General features: G+C 48.1%; 2 protein-coding genes across 5 annotated transcripts; both read left to right on the top strand.

Annotated features, from left to right (window-relative positions):
• Positions 1-73: 73 nt before the first annotated feature.
• On the top strand, positions 74-12,886 carry LOC115510836 (interleukin-36 receptor antagonist protein). Of its 2 annotated transcripts, XM_030311119.2 has the most exons (8): positions 74-115; positions 673-835; positions 3,959-4,707; positions 7,167-7,290; positions 7,665-7,720; positions 9,066-9,151; positions 10,188-10,315; positions 10,518-12,886. In XM_030311119.2, exons 5-8 carry the CDS (start codon positions 7,692-7,694, stop codon positions 10,740-10,742), a joined length of 468 nt encoding a protein of 155 aa, XP_030166979.1. In that variant the 5' UTR covers positions 74-115; positions 673-835; positions 3,959-4,707; positions 7,167-7,290; positions 7,665-7,691; the 3' UTR covers positions 10,743-12,886. The 2 variants fall into 2 exon arrangements, with proteins under 2 accessions (XP_030166979.1, XP_030166980.1); XM_030311120.1 differs by lacking the exons at positions 74-115; positions 673-835; positions 3,959-4,707 and adding an exon at positions 5,452-5,483.
• Positions 10,230-27,408, top strand: IL1F10 (interleukin 1 family member 10). 3 transcript variants are annotated; one of them, XR_004343432.1, is made up of 6 exons: positions 11,211-11,430; positions 20,507-20,566; positions 22,356-22,441; positions 22,722-22,849; positions 23,129-23,515; positions 27,254-27,408. XR_004343432.1 is itself a non-coding variant. In XM_032592681.1 (5 exons), the coding sequence occupies exons 2-5, from the start codon at positions 20,535-20,537 to the stop codon at positions 23,339-23,341; spliced, it is 459 nt and encodes a 152-aa protein (XP_032448572.1). In that variant the 5' UTR covers positions 10,230-10,315; positions 20,507-20,534; the 3' UTR covers positions 23,342-23,808. The 3 variants fall into 3 exon arrangements, 2 of the variants coding, with proteins under 2 accessions (XP_032448572.1, XP_032448571.1); XM_032592681.1 differs by lacking the exons at positions 11,211-11,430; positions 27,254-27,408 and adding an exon at positions 10,230-10,315 and having other exon boundaries at positions 23,129-23,808; XM_032592680.1 differs by lacking the exon at positions 27,254-27,408 and having other exon boundaries at positions 23,129-23,808.

The following is a 27,408-nucleotide window of genomic DNA, read 5'->3' as shown; positions in this document are numbered from 1 at the left end:
AGCAGGCTCCAGGCTTCGAGCTATCAGCCCAGAGCCCGACGCGGGGCTCGAACTCACGGACCGCGAGATCACGACCTGAGCCGAAGTCGGCCGCCTAACCAACGGAGCCACCCAGGTGCCCCAGAGTTCTGCTTTTTTAAAAAATAATTTATCGTCAAGTTAGCTAACATACAGTGTATAATGTGAGACAGAAGACCATCAAAATCCTAGAGGAGAAAACAGGCAACAACCTCTTTGACCTCGGCCACAGCAGCATATAGATATTAAAAAAAGAAGTAATCCCTGGTTCTTGAGGCGTTTGTGAAAGGAGATGGTTCTACTCCATCAGTGCTAAGTGTCACAGTCAGAGCGAAGGAAGGCTTGAGGCCTCCTCTGGGGGAGCCCCAAGGCAGTTGGCCTGGCCTTGTCTAATTCTGCTATGGATGCTCACTGGTCCAGGTCCTCTGTGGAAGGAGACAAAAAACAAAAAAACAAACCCTGCGGAGGAAAGACTGTCCAATCCAGCCTGGCCAAGAGTGGCCTCCCTGTGGGGTCATAGCCTTGCACCCAGAGCCTGTGCTTTGGCTGGACAGGAGGAGGCTATGGCCCAGAAAGCAAAGATGGGGCCAGACCGGTACTCTTCCTGACCTGTTGGCTTTTCCTTTCCACAACTGGCTTATTTCCAATTTTCAGCTACAGAATCTGGTTCACGTCCTAGCTGTTCTGTGGACAGAGGTCCAGCAATGGCCAAACCACACAATCTGTGGGAGGTGAGTCCTCAGACTCTTGGAGGCCTCAGAAGTACAGATGAACAAAGCACCTGGACCTGCTTTGGAGGGTCTCACCATGATCTGAGGTGAGGAGGTTGCCAATGGCTCTTCTGTCCTTGGTGACTCAGGAGAAACTGCCCGTAGGTGTGACACACATGAGTCTCGCCCCATCGTTGTCTACACACTCCCCGGTTCCAGCTTGTAGAACTGGCCCTTCCCTAGACCCCCCACCCTGGAAGATGCCAGGGGACTAAGCAAAAACAACAAAGCAACACGTTCTGGCTCAGCACGTTCTGGCTGCAGTGACATGACCCACAAACTTCCCTGTGATTTCACAGGGTTTCCAGTGTTAACTCAAATATGCTGTGAGCCAAGTAGCACCTTCCCTTCTGTTGCTCCCCACAGCGACCACAGGATGTGGCTGTAGTTGGGGTAGGGGTCCTGGGCTGTGGTAGGAGGTAACCTTCTGTTCACAGCTCCCTGGAGGCTGTGTGTCTATGTGTCACCACCATCTCCCCTATGCCAGGTAGGGCCTTCGTGGTTGTTCTAAGCCACGAAAAGTCACTCTAGGGAATGAAGAATTCCCTCTGTCCTGATGTGTACCACACTCTGTCTTGGTGGGAGCCCTTTGTCTCTGGACTGACTCTGTTGGTTTCTTCTGACTTTTTTGAAGCCTCTGTTCTTCTCAAGAAGCCCCTTGGTCCTTTCTGCAAAAGACTCCTGGAAGGGAGCCCCTCTGGCCTCCAGCTCTGCCCACCATTCCTTGATTGCTTGAATCTATAAGCATTACATGGTTTATTCGTTCACAGTGGGGAATGGGGATGAGTTAGTATGAAATTGAATTGCCAGAGTACTAACACCAGGTCCATCTCTTACTAGTTTGTGACCTTGGCTTTAGTTACTTAATCTCTCCATGCCTGACTTTGTCTTAACAGTTCAATGGGAATAAAAATTGCACTCACTTCACAGGCCCGATGGCACAATGCCTATATTGCTTTCGAGATAATGCTTGACCCAGTGAATATGCAGCAAATGTTAACCTTTCCTGTAAGGGATTTGCATGTGCTCAGGTGGGGCCTTCTCCCTCTCTGGGTCAGGTAAGATGCATTTGCACACGGGCAAGGAAGTGTTTAGTCTTGAGCTAGCCTCACATTTAGGTCAATGTAAACATGGCCTCTGCCACGTTCTCAGGGTTTTCTTTACATACCTGGGGAGGGGTGCCGGAGAGGTGGGAAACAGGGGTGGGTGGGTGGGTAGGAAGGAGGTGCCTGCGGGTTTGTGATAAGTGCTGACCTTGCTCTTCACAGCCTCTGTTTCATCCATCCTCATGACAACCCGGTGAGGTGGTTTGTTCCTCTTTTCTTTACGAAAAATGCAAATGAGGTGAGATGAATCATGGAATCAGAGAGATGAGGCAAATTCCCCCAGGCCACGTGGCTGATGAGGAGGAGGATGATACAGCTGACATTTAAGCACCTGCCTGTGCCGGGCACTGCTCTAAACACTGCACAAACATTAACTCCTTTAATCTTAACAACCACCCCTGAGCCAGTACTATTTTTTATCCCCATTTTGCAGATGAGAACTCCAAACCCCAGAAAGATTAAACAACTTGGCCAAAGACATATAGTAATAAGTGACAGATTTAGGACTGGAATCAAGATGGTCTTGACCAGAGTTTGGCAAACATTTTCCTATCAAGGGCCACACAGTAAATATCTTACGTTTTGCACCCTATGCAGTTTCTGTCACAGATACTCAACTCTGCCATTGTGGTGTAGAAGGACCCACAGACTGTAAACAAATGAGCGTGGCTGTGTTCCAATAAAGCTTTGTTTAGAAAACAAACAGAGGGCCCATGTTGGCCCACTGGCCCAAGTATGTCTACCATGGTCTTAACTGCTGTGTTAAGAGAATGAGGACCCAGAAGCATCAAAGTTCTCTGAGAAATAAAAAGATCATTACTGCGAGCAAAACGTGAGACAATTGTCTGGCCTTTTCAATGTGAAACAGCATACAACTTGTTCAGTGTTAGTGCAATATTATTTATTAAAGGCATACTGTGTGGGGCACCTGGGTGACTCAGTTGGTTAAGCGTCTGACTTTAGCTCAGGTCATGATCTCATAGTTCGTGGGTTCAAGCCCTGTGTCAGGCTCTGTGCTGACAGCTCAGAACCTGGAGCCTGCTTCAGATTCTGTGTCTCCCTCTCTGTCTGCCTCTCCCCTGTTCATGCTCTGTCTCCCTCTGTCTCTCAAAAATGAGTAAATGTTAAAAAAAAAAAATTTTTTTAAGGCATACTGTATACCAGGCCCATAAAGTGCTCGGAATACACTAATGAACAGAATAGACAGGAAACAGCTCCCTTGTATGAGTTTATCTTCCAGCAGGGTTTGGCGGGGGAGCTGATGAATAATACCCATAACACACAGCTGAATTATACAATGTATTAACAGATGATGAGTGCTGGGAAGAAATAGAGCATGGTAAGGGGAGTGTGATAGCAGGAAAGGAAAGAATAGGATGATGAGTATTGGTCTCACGGAGAAGGTGATATTTTAGCAAAGGCTTTAAGGATGTAAGGGAATGAGCCACACTCATATCTTGAAGTTCCTAGGCAGAGACAATAGCCGGTGGAAAGGCCCTGAGGCAGGACTGTGCCTGGCTTGTTCAAGAAAGAGCAAGAGGTCCATGGGCTTGAGTTACTGCATGGTGTGATCAAAGAACATGGTCAAGAGTTAATGACAGCCTGGTTTTGTGGGGCCTGGGAGCATGGCAGAGACTTGCCTCTTACTCTCAGAGACTCAGGGACCAGAAGAGTTACATGATCTGAGGCCGACTGAGGAAGGCTCCCTCTGACTGCCGTGTTGTATCCTGTGGTCAACAGCTTTAGATTTAGCTTTTCTGGATTTGGTTCTGACCAATACTAATTATTGGTTTCGTATCAGGCAACATAATTAACCTTTCTGTACTTGGTTTCCACATCCATGAAACAGAGATAATAATAGCATTTACAACACAGGGCAGTTATGAGCATAAAATGGGAAAGTTCTCATGAAATAGAAAAAAAACCCACTACACATAATTCTAGGGACATAGTGAACACCAAATGGATACTGGTCATTTTAAATTATTGTGAAATGTATCTTCCTAATAAAAAATTACTGTTTTACTAAACTGCTTGTGAATGTGTGCTTACACACTGATACAGGTGTGTCCCTTGTGCTGTTTGATTCCTCATCTCCACAGCAAGAGCAGGAACCATACCCCACTCCGGGGCACTGCCAATCTCACAAAGGTGGTGAGAATCACCATGGGGAAGCATTACCCCTCTGCAGACTGGGACAGCTTCTGGGGCAACCTCCATGGCCATATAAAGTCCATGAAGACTTGAGATGTTTCCTAAGAAGGGAAGACACCCACTGAAGACTGAGGAGAATGAAAAGAGAACAGGAGCAGAAATGCCCCATAGTGATGGCAAAGTGTATTCGTTACCTATTGCCGTGTAACAAAGTATTCCAAGCCTTAGCCGCGGCTTCAAACAGCAAGCATTATTCCACAGAGGTTCTCAGAATCCGGAATCAGAAGAGTGGCATTATCTGGGTCTGGCTCAGGGCTCCTCATGAAGCTGCAGTCAAGATGTCATCAGGGCTGCCTCATCCGAAGGCTGGAATGAAGATGTGGGGCCTGTTTCTAAGATTGCTCACACATAGCTGTTGTCAGGAGGCCTCAGTTCTCCACCACGTGGGCCTCTCCACAGCCTGCTGGAGTGTCCTCCTCACCTGGCAGCTGGCTCCCCCCGGGGGTGAGAGCCAAGAAAGATCAGGAAGAAGCTACAATACCTTTTGTGATCTAGCCTCAGATGTGACAAGTCACTTCTACCAGGTAGTAGATTCTTTGGAAGCAAGTGACTAAGTCCAGGCCACACTTGAAGGAAAATTAAGCTCCACCTCTTAAATGGTAGAGTATTAAAGAATTTGTGGACAGATTTTAAAACCACCACACGTGATGTGTGACTTGGGGCGAAATGACATTGTCTTAAGTATTACCAGTTTAGTTTTCAACAAGTCCAAAATATAACTCTCATACAAACACAAAGTGGGCATGTGCCAAAGATTTACCATTGTTAATAAATGAAGGAATCAGCAGGACGATGAAACTGATTCAAAAGATACGATCAGTCAGGAAAGAAATGGTGGAATGGGTTGGCTGACTTAGATTAAGAAAAACAAAAACAAAACCCTGCTTAATGAATTGCAAGGCAATAAAACTGCACCCTTTGGATGCTATATTTTTTATCAGGCAGAAATGATTTGCAATTTATCTCTCTCTTCTTAGTTCACATCTAACTTCACAGAATCTGGTATCTACTCCACCATCATAAGTCAAGCCAAGGCATCCGTTTCCTAGAGAATTGAGTAACCACTGGTGGAGCCTGTTCCATGATGTTCCAATGCAACATTGAAAGCACATGTGGTCACCATTTTGTCTTTTTTCAAGATTGAAGGACTTAACTTTTTTTTTCTAATTTTTTTTTTAGCGTTTACTCATTTTTGAGAGATAGAGAGAGACAGAGTATGAGCAGGGGAGGGGAAGAGACAGAGGGAGACACAGAATTTGAAGCAGGCTCCAGACTCCGAGCTGTCAGCACAGAGCCTGCCACGAAGCTGGAACTCACGAATCAAGAGATCGTGACCTGAGCCGAAGTCAGACATTTAACCAACTGAGCCATTCAGGTGCCCCAAGAACTTAACTTTCTTAATGAGGGCTCGTTTTGTTTTATTTTATTTTATTTTATTTATTTATTTATTTATTTATTTATTTATTTATTTATTTATTTATTTATATTTTCACCGTCTTAGCTCCTTCATTCACCTCTCCATCCATTTGTCCTGTACCCATCACCGTGAAACACATTGCGGAGCAAACACAGCTGGCGGAAACATCCCCCTGCACCCTCAGCAAGTCACCCCATCTGGAGGGGGACAGCCATGCATTGGCATCATTTCATGTTAGTCAGAATGAGGACAGAGCTTTTGATTTTTTTTTTTTTCAACGTTTATTTATTTTTGGGACAGAGAGAGACAGAGCATGAACGGGGGAGGGGCAGAGAGAGAGGGAGACACAGAATCGGAAACAGGCTCCAGGCTCTGAGCCATCAGCCCAGAGCCTGATGCGGGGCTCGAACTCACGGACCGCGAGATCGTGACCTGGCTGAAATCGGACGCTTAACCGACTGCGCCACCCAGGCGCCCCAGAGGAGGACAGAGCTTTTGAAGCCCCACACACGTGTCCTGTGGGCACGTGGGTGCAATTCACTGGGGTTAGAGGATCAGAGCCCAGGGAGATTGGTGTTTTACTTTTTTGGGTGAAACAATATGTACTTCTCTATAATCACTTTACAAATGAAAGCCTGTCTGCTTAAACCCATTTTGCTGATAGGACAACACCTTCTGGAGTTTCCTTTTGGTTTTGTTCTTTTTCTGCAATGATTTCAGTGTCATTTCCATTTGGTCCATTTAATGATTTTAAAATGTTTTGGCAGGTGTTTTTCACATTAGAATAACTTGATATTTTATTTATTCCTGAATGCTGTAAGGGTTTTTTAGTCTATAGGCTGGAATGCAATTTCTTTAACATTGATACCTGAACAATAAATTGCTATCAATGGCACTCAAGATATAATTAAATTGTTATTATGCACTGCCCTCTACCTTTAATTCAGATCCATCACAGAGAATGTATGGAGGTGTTGAAACTGCATGAATTGTTATCCAATCACATTTTATTTTGCCAGTCAGGTACTGGAGAAAGGTCAATCACAGATGGCATGAGCTAGATTTTACTTTCTGAGGAAATAATCAAATGCATGAGCAAAGATGTTGATGCAAAAGATTTGTCACAACATGATTTTCAAGCAAATAATAATAAACTAATAATTCATTGCTATAATAAATGATGCTGCATCTATATAATGAAATGTATTCAGCTATTCAATGTTGCATCATTCATATTTGGTATGGAAAGATATTCTGCTATTTGCTATATGAAAAAAGCAAGTTGAATCTAGTGTAGGTTTCTGTGAAACACTGTTGACAGTTACGTGTGTATGTATGCAGAGGAAAACTGTTTTCATTGGCTTTCTGGTGGCACACTCACAGAACACAAGTATTCACTTTTTTTTTTCCTGATCTGGATTTTCAGGTTTTTCTACAGTGAACATGTAGACTAAACATTGCCTACACAGGAAAACCCCACCTCCAGCATTTTCCATAGGCTTGGCAAAGTCAGGAAGGGAGGAGGGAAGGAAGGAAGGAAGGAAGGAAGGAAGGAAGGAAGGAAGGAAGGAAGGAAGGAAGGGGGAGGAAGGGGGGTTTGTTCTAAAATCTGCTTGCCTGGGGGGGCTATCTGCACTGCAGTCTTTGGGTCTGGAAGCACTTGAAGTCCAGGAGCTGAGTGCTGGGAAGCGCTGGAAAGCTTCAGGGAAGTTCCTCAGAATTGCTAAAAGAAGATTATCTCCAGAACCTTCCTTCCCTGGGAGAGGTAAGGAACAGCAGGTGTTTCTGGAGGCTTCGGGTGGTGTGAAATACCTGGGACACCCCGCTCCTCCTCAGCCTGTGGCAGTTTCAGGGGCTCCTCCCTAGTGCATTATTAAAAGGGCTGTGGCACCTCGGAGGAGTAGGCAGATACCGCGGGCTCTGCCAGGAGAAAGGAGCATTCTGAGGTGTCCTTTGGGGAGCTGGGCTTCATTCTCCCCAGCAGGGCCGAGGCTCTCTCCTGACCCCAGACCTGGAATCCCCTGCTCTGGGGGGGATGTTCCCATGCTGAGGGGGTGGGGTCAGAACGCTGCTTGCTACCCAGGCCCCTGCCAGCTCAACCTCTATTTCCGCCTAAGATTTTGTGTTATTTCAAAACAGGAGAGTCTACACACTGTGAAACTCAAGATGGTCCTGAGTGGGGCGCTGTGCTTTCGGTGAGTATCTGAGCCTCTGATGGGCTGTGTCCTCTGGGGAGAAGTTAAGCTCCAGGTAGACCTGTTGTCCATCCTTTCTGCGTAGGGAGGGGCTGTGGCTGCTCAGAGTGCAGGTGGGTGGGCAGCTGGGCAGTTATGAACAGCCCCTCACTGTCCTAAGGAAAGTTTTTCCAGCCTTCGTCAGGCTGAGGCTGGCCACCTCATGGGGGTTCTCCGATGAGAAGGGGAGCAAGTGAATCACTCTGTGTCGAGCTGCAGCTTCATGTATCCATAATGAGGATGGAAGTCGGGAGACCCAGCTTGGAGCTGTTACCACCCACTGGGGTGAATATTAATGTCCATCCAGTGGCTCTGCTCTGCTACATCCTTGCTGCCCTTTGGGGCAAAACTAGTCAGTCTGTCTGTCTCCTGGCATGTACTGAGCCAGGCAGTCTGCCGTGTTCTGGACTTTGCACTAATGAGCAAAAATGGTCCCTGCTCTCTCTGAACCGAGAGTCTACTATAGCTTTTCGCAAGGTGTGTTCAGTGGAACCCCAGTCCTATGAGCTCGCTTGATACAGTGGTGCCCCGTGATCAAGAAGTGTGGGAAATATTGCTTTCTACGTCTCCGCATAAGAGAACCATGGCGTAATTCCGCATGTTAGCAACTCTGAAGTACAGATTTGTTTATGTTTAGCTACCATTGAACCAGTTTGCACGCAGCGTGCTTGTTTCCATATAATATCTGAAGAGACCCACTTTGGGATGTATCTTTTCACCTCATAGGATGTTGGAAAATCAACTGAGATCAGAGATGAAAAATAAATTCTTTCATTTCAAAAATGAAATTCTTTCATTTCAAATTTAAAGATATCCCACAATTAATAAGTGGAAGTAAATGTGCCTTGATGTCTTCAATAATGACTGAAGAATCAGATTTTCATTTGGGAAAGGCCTGGGCGTTATCTAACCCATTGTCTTAATTTAGCAGTGGGGAGCCTCAGGCCCAGAGTGGTCAAGTGACTTGTCTGTTGTGATCTGGAAATAATGGTGGCGAGCCAGACAAGCACCCAGGACTCTGACTCACAGTCCAGTTTCTTTTCCAACATCACCCATGGAAGAGATTGGTTGGTGTAGCAAAGATTGAATGGGGTGGAAGAGCAAATCCAAGACTCAGGTGCAGTCCCATTGTTGTTGGAGTCCAGTTGTTGTCCCATTGGTAGGGTATGAGCCCAGCAGGGCTGGGAAGAAGGTTGGACTGTTGCTCCTGGCAGAGGAGAGGGAGAGAGTGGGACTCTGTAGAGCCCAGCAAGCTGGAGCACCCACTCCTCCCCTAACTAAGTGTCATCCTGTCCTGATGTTGCAGGATGAAGGATGCAGAATTGAAGGTGCTTTATCTGCATGATAACCAGCTTCTAGCTGGAAGGCTGCATGCAGGGAACATCATCCAAGGTTGGTGGCAAAACACGACACCACTTCCCTAGACACTCTGAGGGGACGGGGCCTGAAGAGGGCTTAGAACAGGCATGCAAACTGGCACAGACCTACAGAGCCCAGGCCTGACACAGTGGATGGGGCATCATAAAAGCAGACCCTGAACAAGGACAAATAAACTACAGTATCTTCCAGCAAAGTGAGGACACATGCCCCAACGCCACCTGAGGCCTCTATGCAGAGATGGGGAATATTTCCAAGATGAATGCTTTGTCCTTCCCTCAGAGGTGGACTTAGACCAAACATTTCTTTTCCTGGGATCCAGTGCTGAGGAGAGATCTAAAACAGGCTCTCTAGGCCTTTATTCCCATGTGGGAGTGGTTTTCTGCCCCTTTACCCTGGGTCCCCTCTGCTCTCTGGGGATTCCTGGTCACTCAGAGTGGTGGGACCCAGGTGGCTGGTGGGCTTACTCCTTCTGCCCCGTACACTGTGGCAGGTCTTCTCTCTAGAACAGCACATACCTGGCCACTTGGGACACTTGTATAGCCTGTGTGCGTGTGCGTGCACGTGTGCATGCTTGCATGTATGTATATGTGAGTGCATGTGTGCATGTGTTTGTATGAGTAGTGGGGGATGGTACAGAGAAGAATGAGACCCTCTTCTGGTCTCAGGAATCTCACAGGTGGTAGAACATGTCCAAATAACCCTGATGAGAGGCTTATCCAATCGAGTTTCCGAAAAGAGGCCAGAGGGTCAAGCGGCATTAAAGGAAGTGGTCAAATCTTCCTGGGGACTAGAGAAGACTTGAAAATTTGAGCCTGGACCAGGGGGTGGGCATGGGGTGGGAGGTGGTACAATGTGCTTATGTCCCTTGATGTCACTGGGCCAACTGACGGGAGACCACCCTTCCCTAGGTGACAGCTGCTAACAGGATTCCCTTCTTCTCAGTCTGGGGACAGGAGGTCTCACACAGGTCCTGCTCTCCAAAGTCCATGATGCAGGGAGAGGGAGGGAAGGGCAGTCAAGGCCTCTGCATCTGACTTCCTTTCTCTAGGCGAGGAGATCAGTGTTGTCCCCAATCGGTCTCTGGACGCCAAGCTCTCTCCAGTCATCCTGGGTGTCCAGGGAGGGAGCCAGTGCCTGTCATGTGGGACGGGGCAGGAACCGACTCTGAAACTAGAGGTGAGTCCTGTTGGGACATCCTTGCTCTCTGATCTCACAAAGCCAGCAGATGCTGAAACCACTGAGCTGGGTGTCCTGGGGCCCAAGCTCCTCTCCCTTGTGGGGTTCTGTTGATTGCAGCCCTGCCTCTCCGTGCTCCCAGCCCAGCTCTCCTGCCTCCCCCACTCCTTTCCCCTCACCTGCCATGCCCTTCTGCTCACAGCCAGTAAATATCATGGAGCTCTACCTCGGTGCCAAGGAATCCAAGAGCTTCACTTTCTACCGGCGAGACACAGGGCTCACCTCCAGCTTTGAGTCAGCTGCCTACCCAGGCTGGTTCCTCTGCACTGTGCTGGAAGCAGACCAGCCTCTCAGACTCACCCAACTCTCAGAGGATGCCAGCTGGGACAGCCCCATCACGGACTTCTACTTCCAGCAGTGTGACTAGGGCAATGTGCCCCCAGAACTCCCTGGGCAGAGCCAGCTCAGGCAGGGGTGAAGGTGGAAGAGGACACTGATGGCAGCCACCCCCTCTGCTCTCAGGGACCCCACCTCTGGCTGCGCATTTGGCCACTCTCCCTTTTGGTTCCCAGTTTGGGTGAATTCTTTTGCGATTCGGGGCTTAGGCCACAGTTTCTTTCCCTGTTGGGTGCTGCTGCTCTCGTGGCACCTTGCAAAAACCATATGAGATGAACTGGGAGTCACATAAAAAGGTTCCTTACGGGTCAGGGTGCAGGGAGTGGTAGAAATCCTTCATGCTTTATGGTAACTCAGCCAGTACCCCTGAGCCCACAGGGCAGCCCATCCCAGTTGAGCCTATTAGGGCCACTAGCTGCCCACATGAGGTCCTTTCGTGCACCACTGTGCAGGAGAGGGAGGTCATAGAGTTAGGGGCACAAGGCCCAGCCCCTTCCCTCTTCCCTTTAACTCAGCTGACATTGTATGCTATTTTTTTCCATCCTATCCTTGTGCTCTAGCCATGGCAGGAGAGGGTGGTGGTGTGTGAGGAAGTGGCTCCAGCTCAGAAGACTGAAGAATGGCCAGGCAGGCATGTCATACATTCTGAGACCCGAGATACCATTAAAATCCAAGATGCTGGTGTCCACTCACATGGAAAGATTCTTACGACGTATTAAGTAAGGAGAGCAAATTACAAAGTCGCATATCCTATAATTTCATTTTAATTAAAAAAAATGCCTATCTATATATTTCTGCATAGAAAAAAGTCTGTAAGAGTTTCCTTCGATTTTAGCAATGTTGGAGTGGTGGTATCACAGGTGATTCTTCTTTTTGTTCTTTTATTTATTTGCATTTTTCTAATTGTTATACAATGAAGATGGATTCCTTGTGTAATAAGTAAGTTAACCTTGAGGAAAACAGAGCAGACAGTATTTCTGATGGTCCTCCGCATCCACTTCCTTGAGTAAAATTCATGTTGAATTAAGATCTGCTGCTCTGAGCAGCAGTAGTGAGAATGAGAAAACAGACCTCAACAGAGCTGCCAAGAAAAAGCATAAGTTAGTTAGTGTGGTTGGAATCTCCTGGAGAAGGAATTTACAGAAAGAACCATCCTGGACCTGGAGTGGTCACAACTCCCTGAGATTTCAGAGTGTGGGTTTCAGCCTCCAAAGGGACCTGTGCTGGTTGAATAGTGTTCCCCCGGATTCGTGTCCTTCTGGGAACCTTAGACCATGACCTTATTTGGAAATGGGTTCTTCGCAGATGCAATTAGTCAAGAGGTCATGTTGTATTGGGGGAGGGGGGCGGCACGCTCTAAATCCAACACGGCTGGTATCCTTGCAAGAAGAGGAAAGGACAAACAGAGACCCAGAGGAGACCCAGGAAGAAGGCCATGTGAAGATGGAGCCTGAGATTGCCCTCATGCAGCAGTAAGGCAAGAAATGCCATGACTGAGGCAATCACCAGAAGTGAGGAAGAGGCAAAGAAGAATTCTTTCCAAACCCTTCAGAAGGAGTATGGCTCTCTAGTCTCCTGAACTGTGAGAGAACAAATTTTTGTTGCTTTAAACCACCAACTTTGTGGGGATTGGTTGTGGCAGCCCTATGAATTAACACAGCTGCTGATGACCCCATCTCACAGTGTCTGTGTCCCCTCCCACATTGTACCCACGTTGTCTCTGTGACCAACAGAACATGGCAGGAATAATACTATGCCATTTCTGAGATTTGGTTATAAAAGACTGTAGGTTTTATCTTGTTTTCTCTGTTTCTTTGTTCACTTGCTCTGGGGGGAAGTTAGCTGCCATGGCATAAGCAGCTCTGTAGAGAAACCCATGTGTTGAAAAATGAAGCCTCTTACCAACTGCCACATGAGTGCATTTGGAAGCAGCTCCCCCAGCCCCAGTCAGGCCTTCAGATGAGGCGACCCTGGGGACAGCTTGACTGCCACCTCAGGAGAGACTCTGAAGCAGAACCACCTGGCTAAGCTGGTCTAGATTCCCAAACCCCCAGAAACTGTGCTAGAAAATACGTGTTTGTTGCTTTCAGTTGCTAAGTTTCAGGGTCACTAGTTACACAGCAATAGATAACTAATACACAGGAAAGAGAAATAAACACATTTCTTTTATTATGATTGTAATTTTCTCCAGTATTTTCATTTTCCTTCTCAAAATCAACACCGGCGCTTTAATTTCCCCAACATTCTACGTAAAAACTGATCATGCTAAATATGCTGAATAGTCTCTGTTCCTGCAAGGTTTAGCTCCTCCTTGATTACCTTTACACCTCTAGTTCTACATGCCAGGGACTGTGACTCCAGCGTCCCTACCTAAACTCTGGGAGATGAAAACAGAAGCCAGAGGAGAGGCTCAAATCTGAGTCCCAGGGATTCTGCCTGCACCTCACCAGTCAGACCAGCCTGGCAGGTTCAGATTCTGCTGAGGCACTAGTAAGGAGGTGGCCAGGCCGGAAGCCTCTGTCTCCGTGGAGCGGCTGAGACCCCGATGTAGCTGAAGGTCTCGGGTAGCAGACAGCACAAGTGCCTCCAGAGACCTCTCAGGAGGGCCGAGAACACGGGCTCTGGGCACCAGGCTTGCTTCTGCAGACCTAGTTCACACTCTGTCTTTGCTCACAGGCCCAGCCATACTCTCACCTTGTCTCCTCCTCCGAGAAGCCTTTGCTGAATTGAGGCATCTGGTCATCTGCTCTGACTGTGCTACATTGCTATGTTAACTTCCCCTCGTTGTAAGAATTGATTTGCGGTCTGTGGCCCCTGAAGTGACCTCAAGGTCAAGGCTGTATCAGTTTGTTTCCAAGCACCTCAAATAATGTTTGACAAATAATTGGAAACCCGTGAATACAGACAGTGGAAACTATTCCTCCACCCTGGAATATTTCTTCTCTCTTCTCCACCCATCTAAATGGGCCCACCCTTCAAGAGGCAGCTGAAATTCTGCCTCTGCCTCACTCTGGAAGCTTTCTCCAGCCTGCAGTGATTGCTTCATCATCTGTAGGATGATAGAATTCAAAATGGCGTTAGCAAGGATGAGCTGACGTGAGTCAACAGAAAAGGAAGGAATGTAAAATGCTACCTTAGAAGTGTTTGGGCTGGGGGACCCTGGCATCACGACTGTTTATATGAAAAAGATACAGTGGTTTTAGATTTCTTCAATTTCAGTATAAGCACCCTGCTTGACCTGTATTTACAGAGGTGTAATGCCCACATCACATGGAGTTTGTGTCGGTTGTAGGCATTGAGGACTGAGTGGGTCCTGAATAGTAGAGAGTGTCCCAAGAGCAAGTCACAAGGGCAGAGGCTAGGAAGCTGAGGGTCTTTATCCTGGAGAAGCAATACACAGAGAGCTCCATTCAAGCACTCAGAGCTCTGCCTACCAGAAAAATAAACTTGTCCTGTGTAATTCCAGGAGGTACAAGCAGGACCGATTGATAGAAATTATGTGTGACCCAAAAATTTTAACCGCAAAGATCACACATGTTGTTAGGGTTTCTTTAAGAGGTTGTGGAGGTGTTGAAGCAAAGCCTGATTAACTATGTCCCAGGGATGCCATAGCACAGGTCTCTCCATTTAGAGGGAACCTATATGCCATGTCTAAGTCATAAAAAGAATTCTAGGAATTTTTTTACTCGAGGAGATTCTCTGCATCTATTGTTTCCAATATGCCCTTGTTCTGCAGATTAGAGAGTCTGGTCTCCTTAATGATCTTTTTAAGTGTTTATGACTTAGCTCCCCAGCTGGACTGTGAAGCTGCCTAACAACAGGGACTATGTAATGCACATCTTTGTCACACAGCAGTGTAAATGCTCAGTAAATGCCCATTGATTGCCTGGCATAATACCCCATGCTTTGGGCCTTTCCACGGAGAGAGAAGAGACTGGGAGAGGGGTGAAGAATGACTGTCAGCCTTAGGAAACACAAATTGGGTCCCTTCCCTGCCCATCTTTTCTTGTCTCTCCCTCTTCAGACATCTGCATGTGGGTTGGCCTCTCCTACCTCCTTACCAAGCCCTTTGTGGAACTGTGCAAATGACATAATAGTGAGTATTACAATAAGGCATATGGTCCCCAGAGAATGCTATGCCAAGCTTCTCTACCCCTTGTGAGTAGATGAATGGATGGCTGGGTGGATGGCTGGCTGGACAAATGGGTGAATAGATGGACTGAGTTAAGTAATATCAATTAGATGCTTGACTATTCTTTACCCCTGCCCTGTTCCCACTGTGCCATGTGTCCTAGCAGTCCAGGGCACATGGTGGCTGCCCAGTCCCAGGATGGGTCTAAGGTCCATGTCCTCTGTAGGTAGGTTTCCTCAGATGCTCTGTCTCATCAGCCTAATACTAGCTAATAGGACCTGTTGAAAAGCAGAGACTTCCCTCCCCTCTTTCCAAACAGGGCCATCTTTGCAATGCCATCAGTCCACTCTCTCACGTTGCCTCACTGGCCACAGCCTGGCTTAAAACACTAAAGGTCACTCTGTCTTTGGGCCCCTCAGACCCATTCACTCTTGCCTTTTCTATCCCTCTAAGTCTAGGATGGAGCCCCATGGGGCACCAAAGGGAAGGTGACATGAAGACATCTGACCCCAAGGCTGTTTATGTGGCTACTGAAAGCACCAATAACAGTGTCAATGACAGTAGCTATGAGCAGGGGCCCAGTGCCTGGCTTCTGCCAGGGCTTTATGGGTGACTCTCTCCCCCTTCAACAAACACTCATTAATGCCCCCACCTTCTTATTATCCATACTGTGCTAAAGACATTGTGAAATCCCTAGGCTCTTCTTCCCCATCCTGGAACCAATTATAAAGATTGCTGCAGGCTTGACCCACCCTGACCCGACAGTATAAACTCAGGGCAAATGCCCGGGAGAAATCATTCGGACCTTTCAGGCACCCAGGATTGAAGGTCAGTGGTTGGTAGGCAGTATTCTATCGCTCTTTCTCACTTTCCTTCTCCCTTCTGTTAATATCTCTGATATGCCCCCTCCCTTAACTCCTCCTGACAAGCTCTCTAGATAACGAGGTATCTCCTCCACGGAACGTAGTAGGATGCTGAATAAGCCTGAAAGCACATAGAAAAAATTTGAGAGAAGGTATAGTTTAAGCCAAGTCAAGATTTTTAAATATTTAGAACCATAGATTTTAGAAAGTAATTTCAGAAGAAATCAGCTAAGCCGGTGGTATTTCACAGTATGTGGTGAGGCTTGGAGTTCTTTGGATATGTCCTGGTGCCTGCTTCCGTGGTCAAGGACAGTGTTAGCAGGGTTCTGGAGTCACCATCATTCTCTGACTCAGCAAAAGAAGGTCCCCTTTATCCATTTTACTTTCATCAGGTTTCTGTGTAAAATTTCATTGTGAAATTTAGTTTTGAGCAATAGTGGCCTTACCTAGCCTCTCGTCCTAATGATAACAAGTTGGAGGCCCAGGGACAAAAAGGGACTTTTGCCCCAAAGGGTGGCAATATGAATTGGTAGCAGAGCTAGGTCCAGAACCCAACCTTGCTGTGTTTCTATGTCCTGCTTATAAGCATACATGTGTGTCAGGGTGGTTGGAGGGAGTTAGAAGCCACATTTCATGGATCAAGATATTGTTAACTTTTATGGAAATGAATGTCTATATATAGAACAATACACAATACAGTGAGATTTAATAGGAGTTCAGAGTAGGGTTGCAATAGTAAAGGAAAGATTCATTAAACTTTGAGTCATGGAATCACAGGTAGTTTGATCTGGAAAGAATCTTTAATAACCACAGACTCTAATTTTATAGATGCTGAAACTGAGAATTGGAGGTTAAGTGTCACAACCTTGTATGCCTGAGCTGTTACTCTGACCTGATAATTAAAAGATCTGAATGGACGGCAAGGAGGAGGGATAGCTTTTGAGGCAGGGAAACCAAAGACAACTTTGAGCATGCCCTCTGGGAAGATAAGGAAGAGGTCATGTGCCTGGAGGGGTGGTTTAGTGTCCACAGAGAAGTGAGATACACTCATGCAAGTGAATCGGGGCCAGATGGTGATGAAATGGACAGCCATTGTAGACTCCAGGGATGAGCAGGGATATTGTGAAAGCAGTACTTAGAATGTAGGTCCAGGTACCTCACATAGGTTGGGCTGGATTGAAGGGAGAAAAACCAGGAATACAGGCACAGGTCTAATGGCTATGAAGAAGACAAAGTTACATTTTATTATTACTTTTTTAATTTTTATTTATTTTTTTGGACAAAGTTACATTTTAAAGAATAAATTATCAGAACTTATTGGTAAATCAGATACAGAGTAAGGAAAAGTGGGGAGATGAATGGGCTAGGAGGAGGAGAAGATAGATTTGGCTTCAGATCTATTTGTTGGGTGTGATGGCAGGATGTCCAAAGGGGGGTGTCCTATAGTCTGCTGGAGATACAGTAGGGTGTTCAGTCTGGGCTTGGGAGGCATCAGACCAAGATGATCAGTGCAGATGTGGAAATGTATGAATTGCAACTCTGGGGGGCATGTGATAGAAGTGCTTAAGACTTAGATGTGTGACTTCCAGCCTGAGGGATGTGTGAATTGCAACTCTGTGGGGCATGTGATACAAGTGCTTAAGACTTAGATGTGTGACTTCCAGCCTGAGGGATGCCCCCAAATGGAAGAGAGAATCTACATGGACCTGAGAAGGGGAAAATGAAGTGCAAAGGGAGTCAATCAGTGTCAAGAGTTCCAAGGAGGCAGTAGCCAAATATTAGAGGAATCAAAAGAGTCTTGATTTGGCTCCACAGGGGTTAATAGTGGTCTTGGAGAGAACATAGTTCACACAGAAAATGTGTAGGAGAATGAGAAGAGGGTGTGATAGAGAAATGCCTAATGCTACTTGGTAGTGGTTTTTGACTCAGGACGGGTGGATTGATGAAATCTGAGACAGCCAGAGATGGTGTCCAGGGAGGACTATAGGCCAAAGTCCGGTGAAAGGTCACTTGGAGACAATAGGGAAGGGAAATCTTAGGGAATGGAGTGTGTGGTGCATTGGGAGGGACCATGACAGACTCAGCATCAGGACCCCACGCTCTCTGATGGGCTAGAAGCCAGCTTCTCACTCCTGTTTACTTCATCACAGTCTAGCCAGACCCAGGCAGGGGGTGCCTGATAAGAGAGTCTTTGGGGGAAACACTGGAATTTGGGGTTGGGACAGGAGGCTTCTGGGGCCCCAGGGGATCTGGCTGGACTGGACAAGCCCTGAATTTCTGCCCGTCTCTTGCACCGACACTGACCAAGAGTGGGAGTCATCATCCTCACATGGAGCCCTCCATTTGATCGGCCCTGGCCAGGCCTTGGCATAGCTACTAGGCTGCCCATATTTTTGCTGCTACAACCAAAGAAGCCCCAGTAGTTTGGATGAGAGAGAGCACAGCACCAAGTGTGCTTGCATTGAGGCCACGCTGCTAATGGCGTATCTGGGCTGGGGGATCATCTGTCTAGCCCTCTGCTACTCAAAAGTGTGGCCAGGGACGAGCGGCGTTAATCTCACTTGGTTGCATGTTTGAAATGCACGGTCTCAGTTTCTACCCCAGATCTAGGGAACCAGAATTGTCAGGTGATTTACATGTTCATTGGAGAGGGAGAAAAACTGAGATGGTATACCAGTTCCGAAGCCTGGCTGATCATGGAGTCACTTCAAGCCCTGGCGAATCAGAACCTTCAGCACAGGGAATAGTACTTATCCAGAGTCCCCCAGGTGACTGATGGGCAGGTGCGCTTGGGAGCCAATGACTTTAGCTGATTTTAATTATTGAAAACAAAACTTACTTTACACTACAAAGGAGAATCATGTTCATATGGGGAAAATGTTAAGAGAGCTGAAGAAAATATCACTCATAACCCTGTCAGCCAAAGAGAACAACATGGGCAGTCTTTGTTCCTGTTTGTGTCTCTCCATGTGTGTGGCTTTAGATGGAATAGTAATGTACACATTCTTCATAACCTGAATTTTCCACTTAACGTATTTTGAACATTTCGTGTCATAAAATGTTCTTCCACAATATCATCTTTAGTGTACCTGTTTAATGTACATGTTTCTTATTTACTTAACTTGCCATAATTTTTATTTTTATTTTTATTTTTTAATTAAAAATTTTTAAATGTTTATTTATTTTTGAGAGAGAGAGAGACACACACAGAGTGCAAGTGGGGAAGGGGCAGAGAGAGAGGGGAAGACAGCATCTGAAGTAGCTCCAGGTTCTGAGCCATCAGCACAGAGGCTGAGACAGGGCCCAAACTCACGAACTGTGAGATCATGACCTGAGCCGAAATCAGATGTTTAACCGACTGAGTCACCCAGGCGCCCTGCCATAATTTTTAAACCAATGACATGTTATTGGACGTTTAGCTTATATCCAACTTCTTGCTATTGTCCGAAATGATGTAGTGAACATAATTAAACATTTGGGCAATCCATTACTTTCCCTTAGAGAAAGGGCAACAAATGAAATTACAGAGTATGTAGAATAGTTTAAGACTTTGATTCATGTCACCAATATCCATCCAGAATCCTAGAGATGCCCTGTTATTCGTTATTCTCACCAACACTTAAATGCCCGCTGCCAAGCCTAGGAGGTGGGAAATGACTTGTCCAAGGTGACCGCATGGCAAATCCAGTACTAACACTGGGTCCTGGAGCTCGGAGCTGCTGGCATGACTAGAAGCTCTGCTGTCATCATCAACCTGTTCCTCCTCACCCACTTCCCCAAATGTCCTTCAGTGTCATTCTTTCTCTCTCTCTCTCTCTCTGAGCCCTACTCCTTTCTGCCCACCCCTTTTCCCCTGTCCCCTCTTATTTTCTGCTATCTTCTCTTTCTTCTTCTATTTTGTTTTCTTACCCTGTGAGAATCAGATCTACTGGGTGCACCCCAGCCCCAGCTACCCTTGCATTTACTTTTCCAGGCTATTTTCTAATGGCTACCACCCTCATGCCCTGAATGGCTCTGGGTTTTTTTCCATGCTAGGTTCTGGAATGGTCTTTCTAAAGGTGGTCATTTTAGGGTCAAGTTCTAGGGCAGGATAATCCAACCGGAAGGAGCAGAGCTGTTGTGAAACTGTGGTGTGGGATTAATAAGGGGACACTGGCTTCAGTTGAGATCACTCATCCTCAAGAACACAAGTCTCTATATCTCAGGGCCTGTCCTATTTTCCATCTGGAGCATCATGGGGGAGTTTGGATGGTCTCTCTTTCACAATCTTGGGAAAACATTCTAGTTCCTTGAATGAGGCTTTCTAACTCTGCAGGGAGACCCTGCACCCTCCAGCAGCGGGCTGGAGATGGCTCCTGGGAGCGCTGCTATTCCCGAAGCTCCGGGAGAGGTGCGGTGACTCTACGGCTAGGCTGGGCAGTGAGACAGGATTTGAGCTCAGCTCATCCTCAAACTGTGAGGCTGGAGCACACCCCACCCTAGTCTCAGCCCCAGGAAGTAGTCCTGGCCAAACTCTTCGGGGAACCTGTTCTTCAGTTCCCCCAAGCTAGCACCACTCACATGTCACTGGCTCACACCCCTGCCAGATGACCCCAAAGCAGGGCGAAGCAGAGATGCCTGGAGCTTGCTGGGCTGGGGAGACCTTGGTGGATTCCATCAGGCCAATTATAGATAAGCAGCTTAGTGAGATCTTTCTGCTTTGTGATTCAGTGATTCGGGGCCCCTCAGGGGGTCTGTCCCCCCAGCCCCACCCTTATAATACCCTCCTTTTCTGACAGCCTGTCTTTTCTTCCCCCTCAGCAAGGACCAGTCACCCAGGATTGCAAGAATGTGCTCCCTGCCCATGGCAAGATACTACACGTAAGTCTCCCGGGAGTCCATCCTTTCCAACTGGAGGTCTGGAGATGACGTGGGAAGAGGGCAGGAAGGTCCAGGGGAGGGATGCGGCTCCTTCTCACCTGAGAACTCTCAAGTGCCCCCTAATTAAGTTTAATCATAAGCATGCTAACAATAGCCCTCTTCCCTGAGCATCCAAGATGCCTTGCCTCCATCCTGAGTAACCTACAAGGGGAACGCGCCTAAGTCCGGTCAGATTTGGAAACCGAAGCTCAAAGAGGCTAGATCAATGACCTCATGTATCACAGAGCCGGGACCCACACTCTCTGTGCCACTCCAACCTCCTCTCTCCAGAAGCTCAGGAACAATTTTGAATCTCAGAGACAGCATCTTCACACGTCGGTCTCTGTGGCCTTTGCTCCCAGCATGCACTGCCAACTCTCACTGTTACCTCATTTGACATTTGAGACTTTACTTATAGCTTACACTTTATTGCCTGTGATTTCTCATTGGAAACTACCTCCAGTCCTTTGAGGAATGAGCCAAAAGCAGAACTGACTTCTGGGTTGCATTGCTGCGGCTCCTGCATGGGTCTGTCCTGTCCTGGACGTGAGGGGGCCAATCAGGACCTCTAGGAAGTTGCCACGTGGCTGGGAAGGCAAAACACCTGTGTATAAAGCACCCAAATGACAAAACAGATATCAGCACTTTGGGGTATCTAACTTGGGTTCTGGTCTCCAAATAGAATGTGGCTCGCAGATGAGTTACAGACAAGTCCTGGTCATCCAGGTTGGAGAGAGAATGCTGGTTGGCAAGCCTAGGCTCTTTTGAGATCTTTATTTTTATTGTACAAGTGAACCTACTTTAAACACATACAGTCATTAGCTAAGGGTATTATAATTAGCTGTTATTGAGAGAGAAAAATCTCCTGGAGGCGATGGCATTGGCCCAGAGGAGGTAGGGAGGGCTCCCCGGGTCCTGAGAGTGGCTGACAGACGTTTTGAAACCAGCCAAGCGACCAGGCTAATAACCTGTGTGACTTTGATGTTGCACACACTCATTGTGGTTTCCTCCCTGCTCCCCAGCACGTATTTACCCTCCCAGGCCCATCAATGGAAACTCTGCCAACCCCAAATGCCTGTAATCACACCCTGTTCGAGCTCTTTGCTGACCTCCTAAGTCTGGCTCCTAGAATGTGGGCCCACCCCAGGGCATACCTCGCGTGGAACGGTGGGGGGGGGGCAATGTTGGCACACCTTCTGTCACGTTGGATTTTTTTTTCCTGATTCCTGGATTTTGTTCTATAAGAAAGCCCTTAAGATATTGGAAAAGCAAGCCACACTTTATTATATACTCAATGAATCCCTTCACTGAAGAGAATAAACATTTATGTAAAATTGGGGCAGGCTCAGAAAATCTGGGATAAGGCTTACTACATCCCACAGATATCTGAGCCTCATTAGGAGATTTCTCAGGACGGGCATGCAAAAGGGCCGGCATAATCGGGAAAACTCTGTCTACACCTCAGTGAGAAGGTACTGGCTTTCCTCAGTGCCCCCAGGGCCCCGACAGAGCCCAAGCCTGGTAAAGGAAGCCTCTGAGAATCTCGAGCCCCAGAAGACCTTCCCTGGCCTTAAGGCTGACCTGGTTTCACCTGTTCTTGGGTGGAGTTGTATACCCACTTCTCATGTGTGGAAGAGAGAAGAACCCCTAAATGCTCAGTGTGGTACTTTCAGAGTGTGGAGGGGCAAGGACTTTGGGGTTTGGTGGTGCCTGAAGGGAGCAGGCCATCAGCACTGCCATCCTGTTCCAGAATTAAGGATGCAGATCAGAAGGCTCTATACTTAAGAGGTGACCAGCTCCTGGTAGGAGATCCCAGTGCGGACGACTGCTGTGCAGGTGAGCGTCTGGGCTTCACCCCCTCGGACACACTCATGCTCCACCTTCCACAGGCTTTCCCCTTCCCTCCTGCCTCTGGTAACAGTGAAAAGACGCAGGGAACAGCTGAGGACCTCTCTTTCGGAGGGTGTCGTGGCCGCTGCAGGGGTCCTGGCTCGCCTAGCAGCCCACATGCAGGGGCCAGGCCTGACCCGGTTCCTTCCTGCCTGGGCTTAGCTCACTGAGAGCTTGCGATCTGAATCCCTCTCATCTCCTGGCTCTCGTCTCTCTTCCCTCCCAGAGAAGATCTGCATACTTCCCAACAGAGGCCTGGACCGCACCAAAGTCCCCATCTTCCTGGGACTCCAGGGAGGCAGTCGCTGCCTGGCCTGTGTGGAGACAGAAGAGGGGCCTTCCCTGCAGCTGGAGGTGAGAAACCACACCCTGTTCTAGGGGACCCTGCAGACATGGCTTCCAGGATACTCTGGCATCTCTGCACCCATCTGTGGATTCCTGGCCAGGTCCACACATTCCTCTCCTTCCCTCTGCACCTAGCACCAAGACCCCTGCCCTCCAGAACCCGCAGAAGGCAGTTCCCCGGGTATAGAACCTCTCCGTAAAGTCCCTTATTGACCACCCCCTGGAGGCCTCTGGGGCTGACATCTTTACCAGTAGCCTCATCCCGCGGCGACCACCTTGCTCCCACAGGATGTGAACATCGAGGACCTGTACAAGGGTGGTGAGCAGGCCACACGCTTCACCTTCTTCCAGAGAAGCCTGGGCTCAGCCTTCAGGCTTGAGGCTGCTGCCTGGCCTGGCTGGTTCCTCTGTGGCCCAGCTGAGCCCCAGCAACCAGTACGACTTGCCAAGGAAAGTGAGCCATTGGCCTGCACTGAGTTCTACTTTGAACAGAGTCGGTAGCGAGGCAGGAGGCCGAGTTCCAGGCTGGTGCCCCCAAACCAAGCTCATCCTGCTGAAGGCAGCATCCTGCTGATAGGCAGAATAATGCCCCCCTAAAGATGTCCACGTCCTAATCCCCAGACTCTGTGAATATGTGACCTCCAAGGCAAAAGTGACTTTGCAAATGTGATTAAGGTAAGGATCTTGAGATGGGAAGACTCCCACAAGGGTCCTCGTAAGAATGAGGCAGGAGGGTGAGAGTCAGAGGCTGGAAGATGCTATGCTATTAATCGAATTTCAAATGTAGCAGACAGGGCTATCGGCCAGCGAATGCAGGCAGTTCCAGAAGCTGGAAAAGGCAAGGGAAGGATTCTCTCCTAGAGCTTCCAGGAGAAACACAGCTCGGCTGACAGTTGAATTTTAGTCCAGTGAAACCCATTTTAGACCTCTGACCTCCAGGACTGTAGAATAATAAATTTGTGTTGTTTGAAGCCACTAAGTTTGTGGTAATTTGTTACAGCGGCAATAGAAAAATGGTACAGAGTCTTAATAGGTGCTAGTATTCAGTGTTTAATGCAAGGGGTGTGGGTAACTCGGTGGGTTCTTGCGAGGCTGCCCACAGCTTCTCCTGCAGTCCATCTGCCCCAGAGCTCCTAGAAACAGCCAGAAGCTCCAGGCAGAACCCAGCTCTCCCCTGCTGTCCATGGACAGACAACGCCTTGGGCTGCTCATAGTTATAGTTTTAGTTCAAGTCTTACGATTTTCCTTTCAGATACTTCACAGTGAATCAGTCATTCGGTCGATCAGAGGCTCTGGTTGTCTGCCAGTTTTGACGTGTGAGGAGCAAGGAGGGGCAGTGAGGGAGAGATGGCGAGCTGGTAGTGGATGTGTTGTTTAGGCTACGGTGGAGCGGATGGGCTGGGGTGGCTTGGTCCAAACAGCAATACAGGGCTGGGACTCGGCTGACTGTTTGCAGCTGGGACTGACCCTCTTCCTTGGAGCCTGAATCCCTCTCCATTTCTCAATCTGTGGTCTGGCACAGGCTAGAGTGGAGAGCCCATGACGTCAGCGCTCAGAGCGGTGGGCTGCTGGTTCTCTTCCTCCTTTGTGTAACCACTCAGCCCCCGTGGCACCAGGGGCCGGGGCATTTAATAACAGGCTGTCTTCACCCTCAGACCCACCCTGCAAGGCAAGCGTTTTCACCCATTTGACAGATGAGGACACTGAACTAGAAGGGATGAAATCCCTTGCTGAAGGTCATGTGGGCCGTACGTGATGGAACTCAGGGTCGTCCTGGCCCATCTGACCCCGGTGTCGGTCCACGCATTTTTATTCCACTCTTTCTTTGGGAGTTCGGACAGGATGGCAAACAAGCACAAGCTTCCTTACAACTGATAACCGGGTGGGGAAAACACTAACCAGGCACATAATCAAAGAAGAAAACAGACAAACAAGAGCAGTTTACATCACAGAGGGTGAGCGCGGTAGGTATTGAATGACGATAACATTGGAGAAGGTGGTCAGGGGAAGCACCTCTGTCTTTTTGAGGAGGTGCCATCTGAGCGAGACTGAAGGACAGGAGCAAGGGGGGAGCGGTGTGATGAGGCAGAGGTATAGCAAGTGTGCGGGCTCTGAGACAGAAGGGGCTTGGTGTGTCCAAACGGCAGTGGGAGGCAGGGGCGTTGGAACCTGGAGAATAAGGGAGGGTTGGAACGGGAGCAGGACCAGCAGGGCGTGGGTCATGGGGGCTTTAAAGGCAAAGTGAGGGCTTCAGTTTATCTTCAAGTGCAAAGGGAAGCTGTGGGAAGGGTTTTAGCAGAGGAGGGACATGCTGGCCTTAGATTCTTCTCCTGCCTCTCCATGGCCCGCATATGCCCCGATTCCTTCACCCTCTGGCCATCATGTCATACCTATGTGTTTATGTGTTGAGACTGCTCTGTGCTCTTTGAGGGCCCGTTCTGTTCAACTTTGGGTCACCAGTGCCCAGAGTAGCTACTGAAATACCAAAGGTGCCGAAGAAGGGCAAAGTCTTGAATGGATTAGCGGATGATCACTTGGGTCTTATGGATCATTCGGGATACAGTGTAAGGAGAGCCAAGGTAGCAAGAGAGATGGTCCCCATTGTAGCACAGAGGCGGAGCTGGCAGAGGGGGCTGGACAAGGTTTCAAAAAGGAAAGCGCACTTCGTCAGGGCCTCAGAGAAAAAGTCATTTTCCAGGCGGAGAGTGTGGGCGTGGGCATTTCTAGGCAGAGAGAACAACTCAGGGAGGCGTGATGAAGAGGAGTTGTTAACACTTCTGGGCCTGGGGAGCCATGGCCGTGCTGGACCCCAGGGCTTCTGGCTGAGGAGTTGCTGAAAACGAAGAGGTGAGGCCTGGCTATGAATGCTGGTGAAAGAGGTGAGGAGGTGACACTTTATCCAGGAGGCCTGGAGGCATCATCCAAGTATTGCAAGTAGAACCTGGATTTTAAGCCTGGGCCCCTGAGATCAGCACTGGCCCAACCCAGCTGCTATGAGGGTTTCAGCCCCTCCAGCTTCCTCTCTCCTCCCCCTCTTGCCCCAACTGCCTTCTGTCTGGCACCACCCTGGGATCAGCTTTGGTGCTTTGGTTCCAAGGTTTGGCCAGCCCCTGTCACCTCCCCATGCCCGCTCATCTCCTTCACTCATGGTAACTCAACTTGATCCTGCTTGGAGCAGGGCTCATGAATGAGAGGAATATTGGGTATGCCTGGGTGGCCACGGGCATAGTTCACAAGAGAAAGATAAATTGGATCAAGTTCTCTATATAAGTAAAAAAAAAAAAAATTTTTTTTTTTGAGCACCTAACATATGCCAATTCTGTATTAGTGCATAGGGGACAAAGAGGACACAAGAGATTTAGGAAACACAGTCCCTCCCCTTTAAAGACACACACTGTAGATGCAGAAACCAGACATTAGGAATAAAAAACCAACATGTATTGACTGCTTTCTACAGAATGACTAGAAGACACTCGAAATAGCACTCAGGGAACCTGGGATTGAAATTCTGTAGGGCTCTTCTAGGAATAATGATGGGATGTTCCGGCACTGGGGATTTAAGAGTAGGAAATGGAACTAACTTCTGATAGATACACTTCAGAGATGCCAGGAATGTTCTCCCTCTCCCTCCCAAGTCTTGTTTTTAAAATTCCTCCTCCTCCCTGGCGACCACACCAAAGGCTTCATTCCAAAACCAGCCAATCAGAGCTATTACTGTGTAAATTTCTGGGAGAGGCACACTTTCAGGTTCATCCTCTATTTATATCTCAGGGTGAACTTGTAGTTGGGAGCCAAGGACTAGTAAACAAGTGGTTGGAGAGCAGCGTAGTAACTTCTCTTTCAGGCAGCACCAGGGAGCTGGGCTGGTGGGGAGGGTAAGTGGTCTCATCCAAGGGGTCAGGAGAGGATTTAGAGGAAGTGAGGCATGCATGGGGACCAGCCTGGGGAGGGGATGGGGGAGTCGTGGGGGCAGGTCAAGATGGTTCAGGCAGAGGAGACAGTCACACGCCTGCAGGCAATCCTGAGTGTGGCTGCATATGTGTGTGTTAGTGAGCACATGTATACGTGTGCTCACTAGCATGCATGTGTGCACGTGTGTGTATGGCATGCATACGCACGTGTGTGAACCAGTGTCCGCGTGCATGCGTATGTGTGTCGTGTGTATGCATGAATGTCTGCGTGAGCGTGTGTGTTCTCTTTGTGTCCACAAGAGGTTCCAGACATTGCCAGCTGTCGAGAACCAGAGAGCCTTGTCTTTATTCCAAGAAGCCTGGAGCAACTTTGTACAAGGGACTGATGTGTTCAGGGTCTCCCGTAACACATGTGTCATTCCAACCAGGATTCAAGATCTGGTCACACTTACTTTGGACCCCAATTTTCGCCTCATGACCCCACTCCTGCACTTTATTACAGCCTCTACAAACACTGACTTAAAACGCTGGACACAAACTCCACAGGCTACACAAGAGATGGCAGTTGTAGGGAGATCTACACCTGGATTCGGGGAGGAAAATAAAAGTGAAGAAGAAAACTCTAATGGCAGCCAAATTTTCCCAGGTATCGTTCTG

Source organism: Lynx canadensis, chromosome A3 (assembly GCF_007474595.2).
Source record: "Lynx canadensis isolate LIC74 chromosome A3, mLynCan4.pri.v2, whole genome shotgun sequence".
NCBI lineage: Eukaryota > Metazoa > Chordata > Mammalia > Carnivora > Felidae > Lynx > Lynx canadensis.
The sequence above is the reverse complement of the archived record's forward strand: the minus strand, read 5'-3'. Positions and strand labels throughout refer to the sequence as shown.

What these genes read in the sequence shown, in the direction of transcription:
- IL1F10 (XM_032592680.1), top strand. Translation starts at nt 11,237, where the DNA reads ATGCTATTTTTTTCCATCCTATCCTTGTGCTCTAGCCATGGCAGGAGA. An exon ending in AGATTCTTACGACGTATTAA is followed by an intron (nt 11,431 to 20,506) that starts GTAAGGAGAGCA and finishes CTTCCCCCTCAG; the next exon opens with CAAGGACCAGTCACCCAGGA. An exon ending in CCCATGGCAAGATACTACAC is followed by an intron (nt 20,567 to 22,355) that starts GTAAGTCTCCCG and finishes ATCCTGTTCCAG; the next exon opens with AATTAAGGATGCAGATCAGA.
- LOC115510836 (XM_030311119.2), top strand. Translation starts at nt 7,692, where the DNA reads ATGGTCCTGAGTGGGGCGCTGTGCTTTCG. An exon ending in AGTGGGGCGCTGTGCTTTCG is followed by an intron (nt 7,721 to 9,065) that starts GTGAGTATCTGA and finishes CTGATGTTGCAG; the next exon opens with GATGAAGGATGCAGAATTGA. An exon ending in TGCAGGGAACATCATCCAAG is followed by an intron (nt 9,152 to 10,187) that starts GTTGGTGGCAAA and finishes TCCTTTCTCTAG; the next exon opens with GCGAGGAGATCAGTGTTGTC.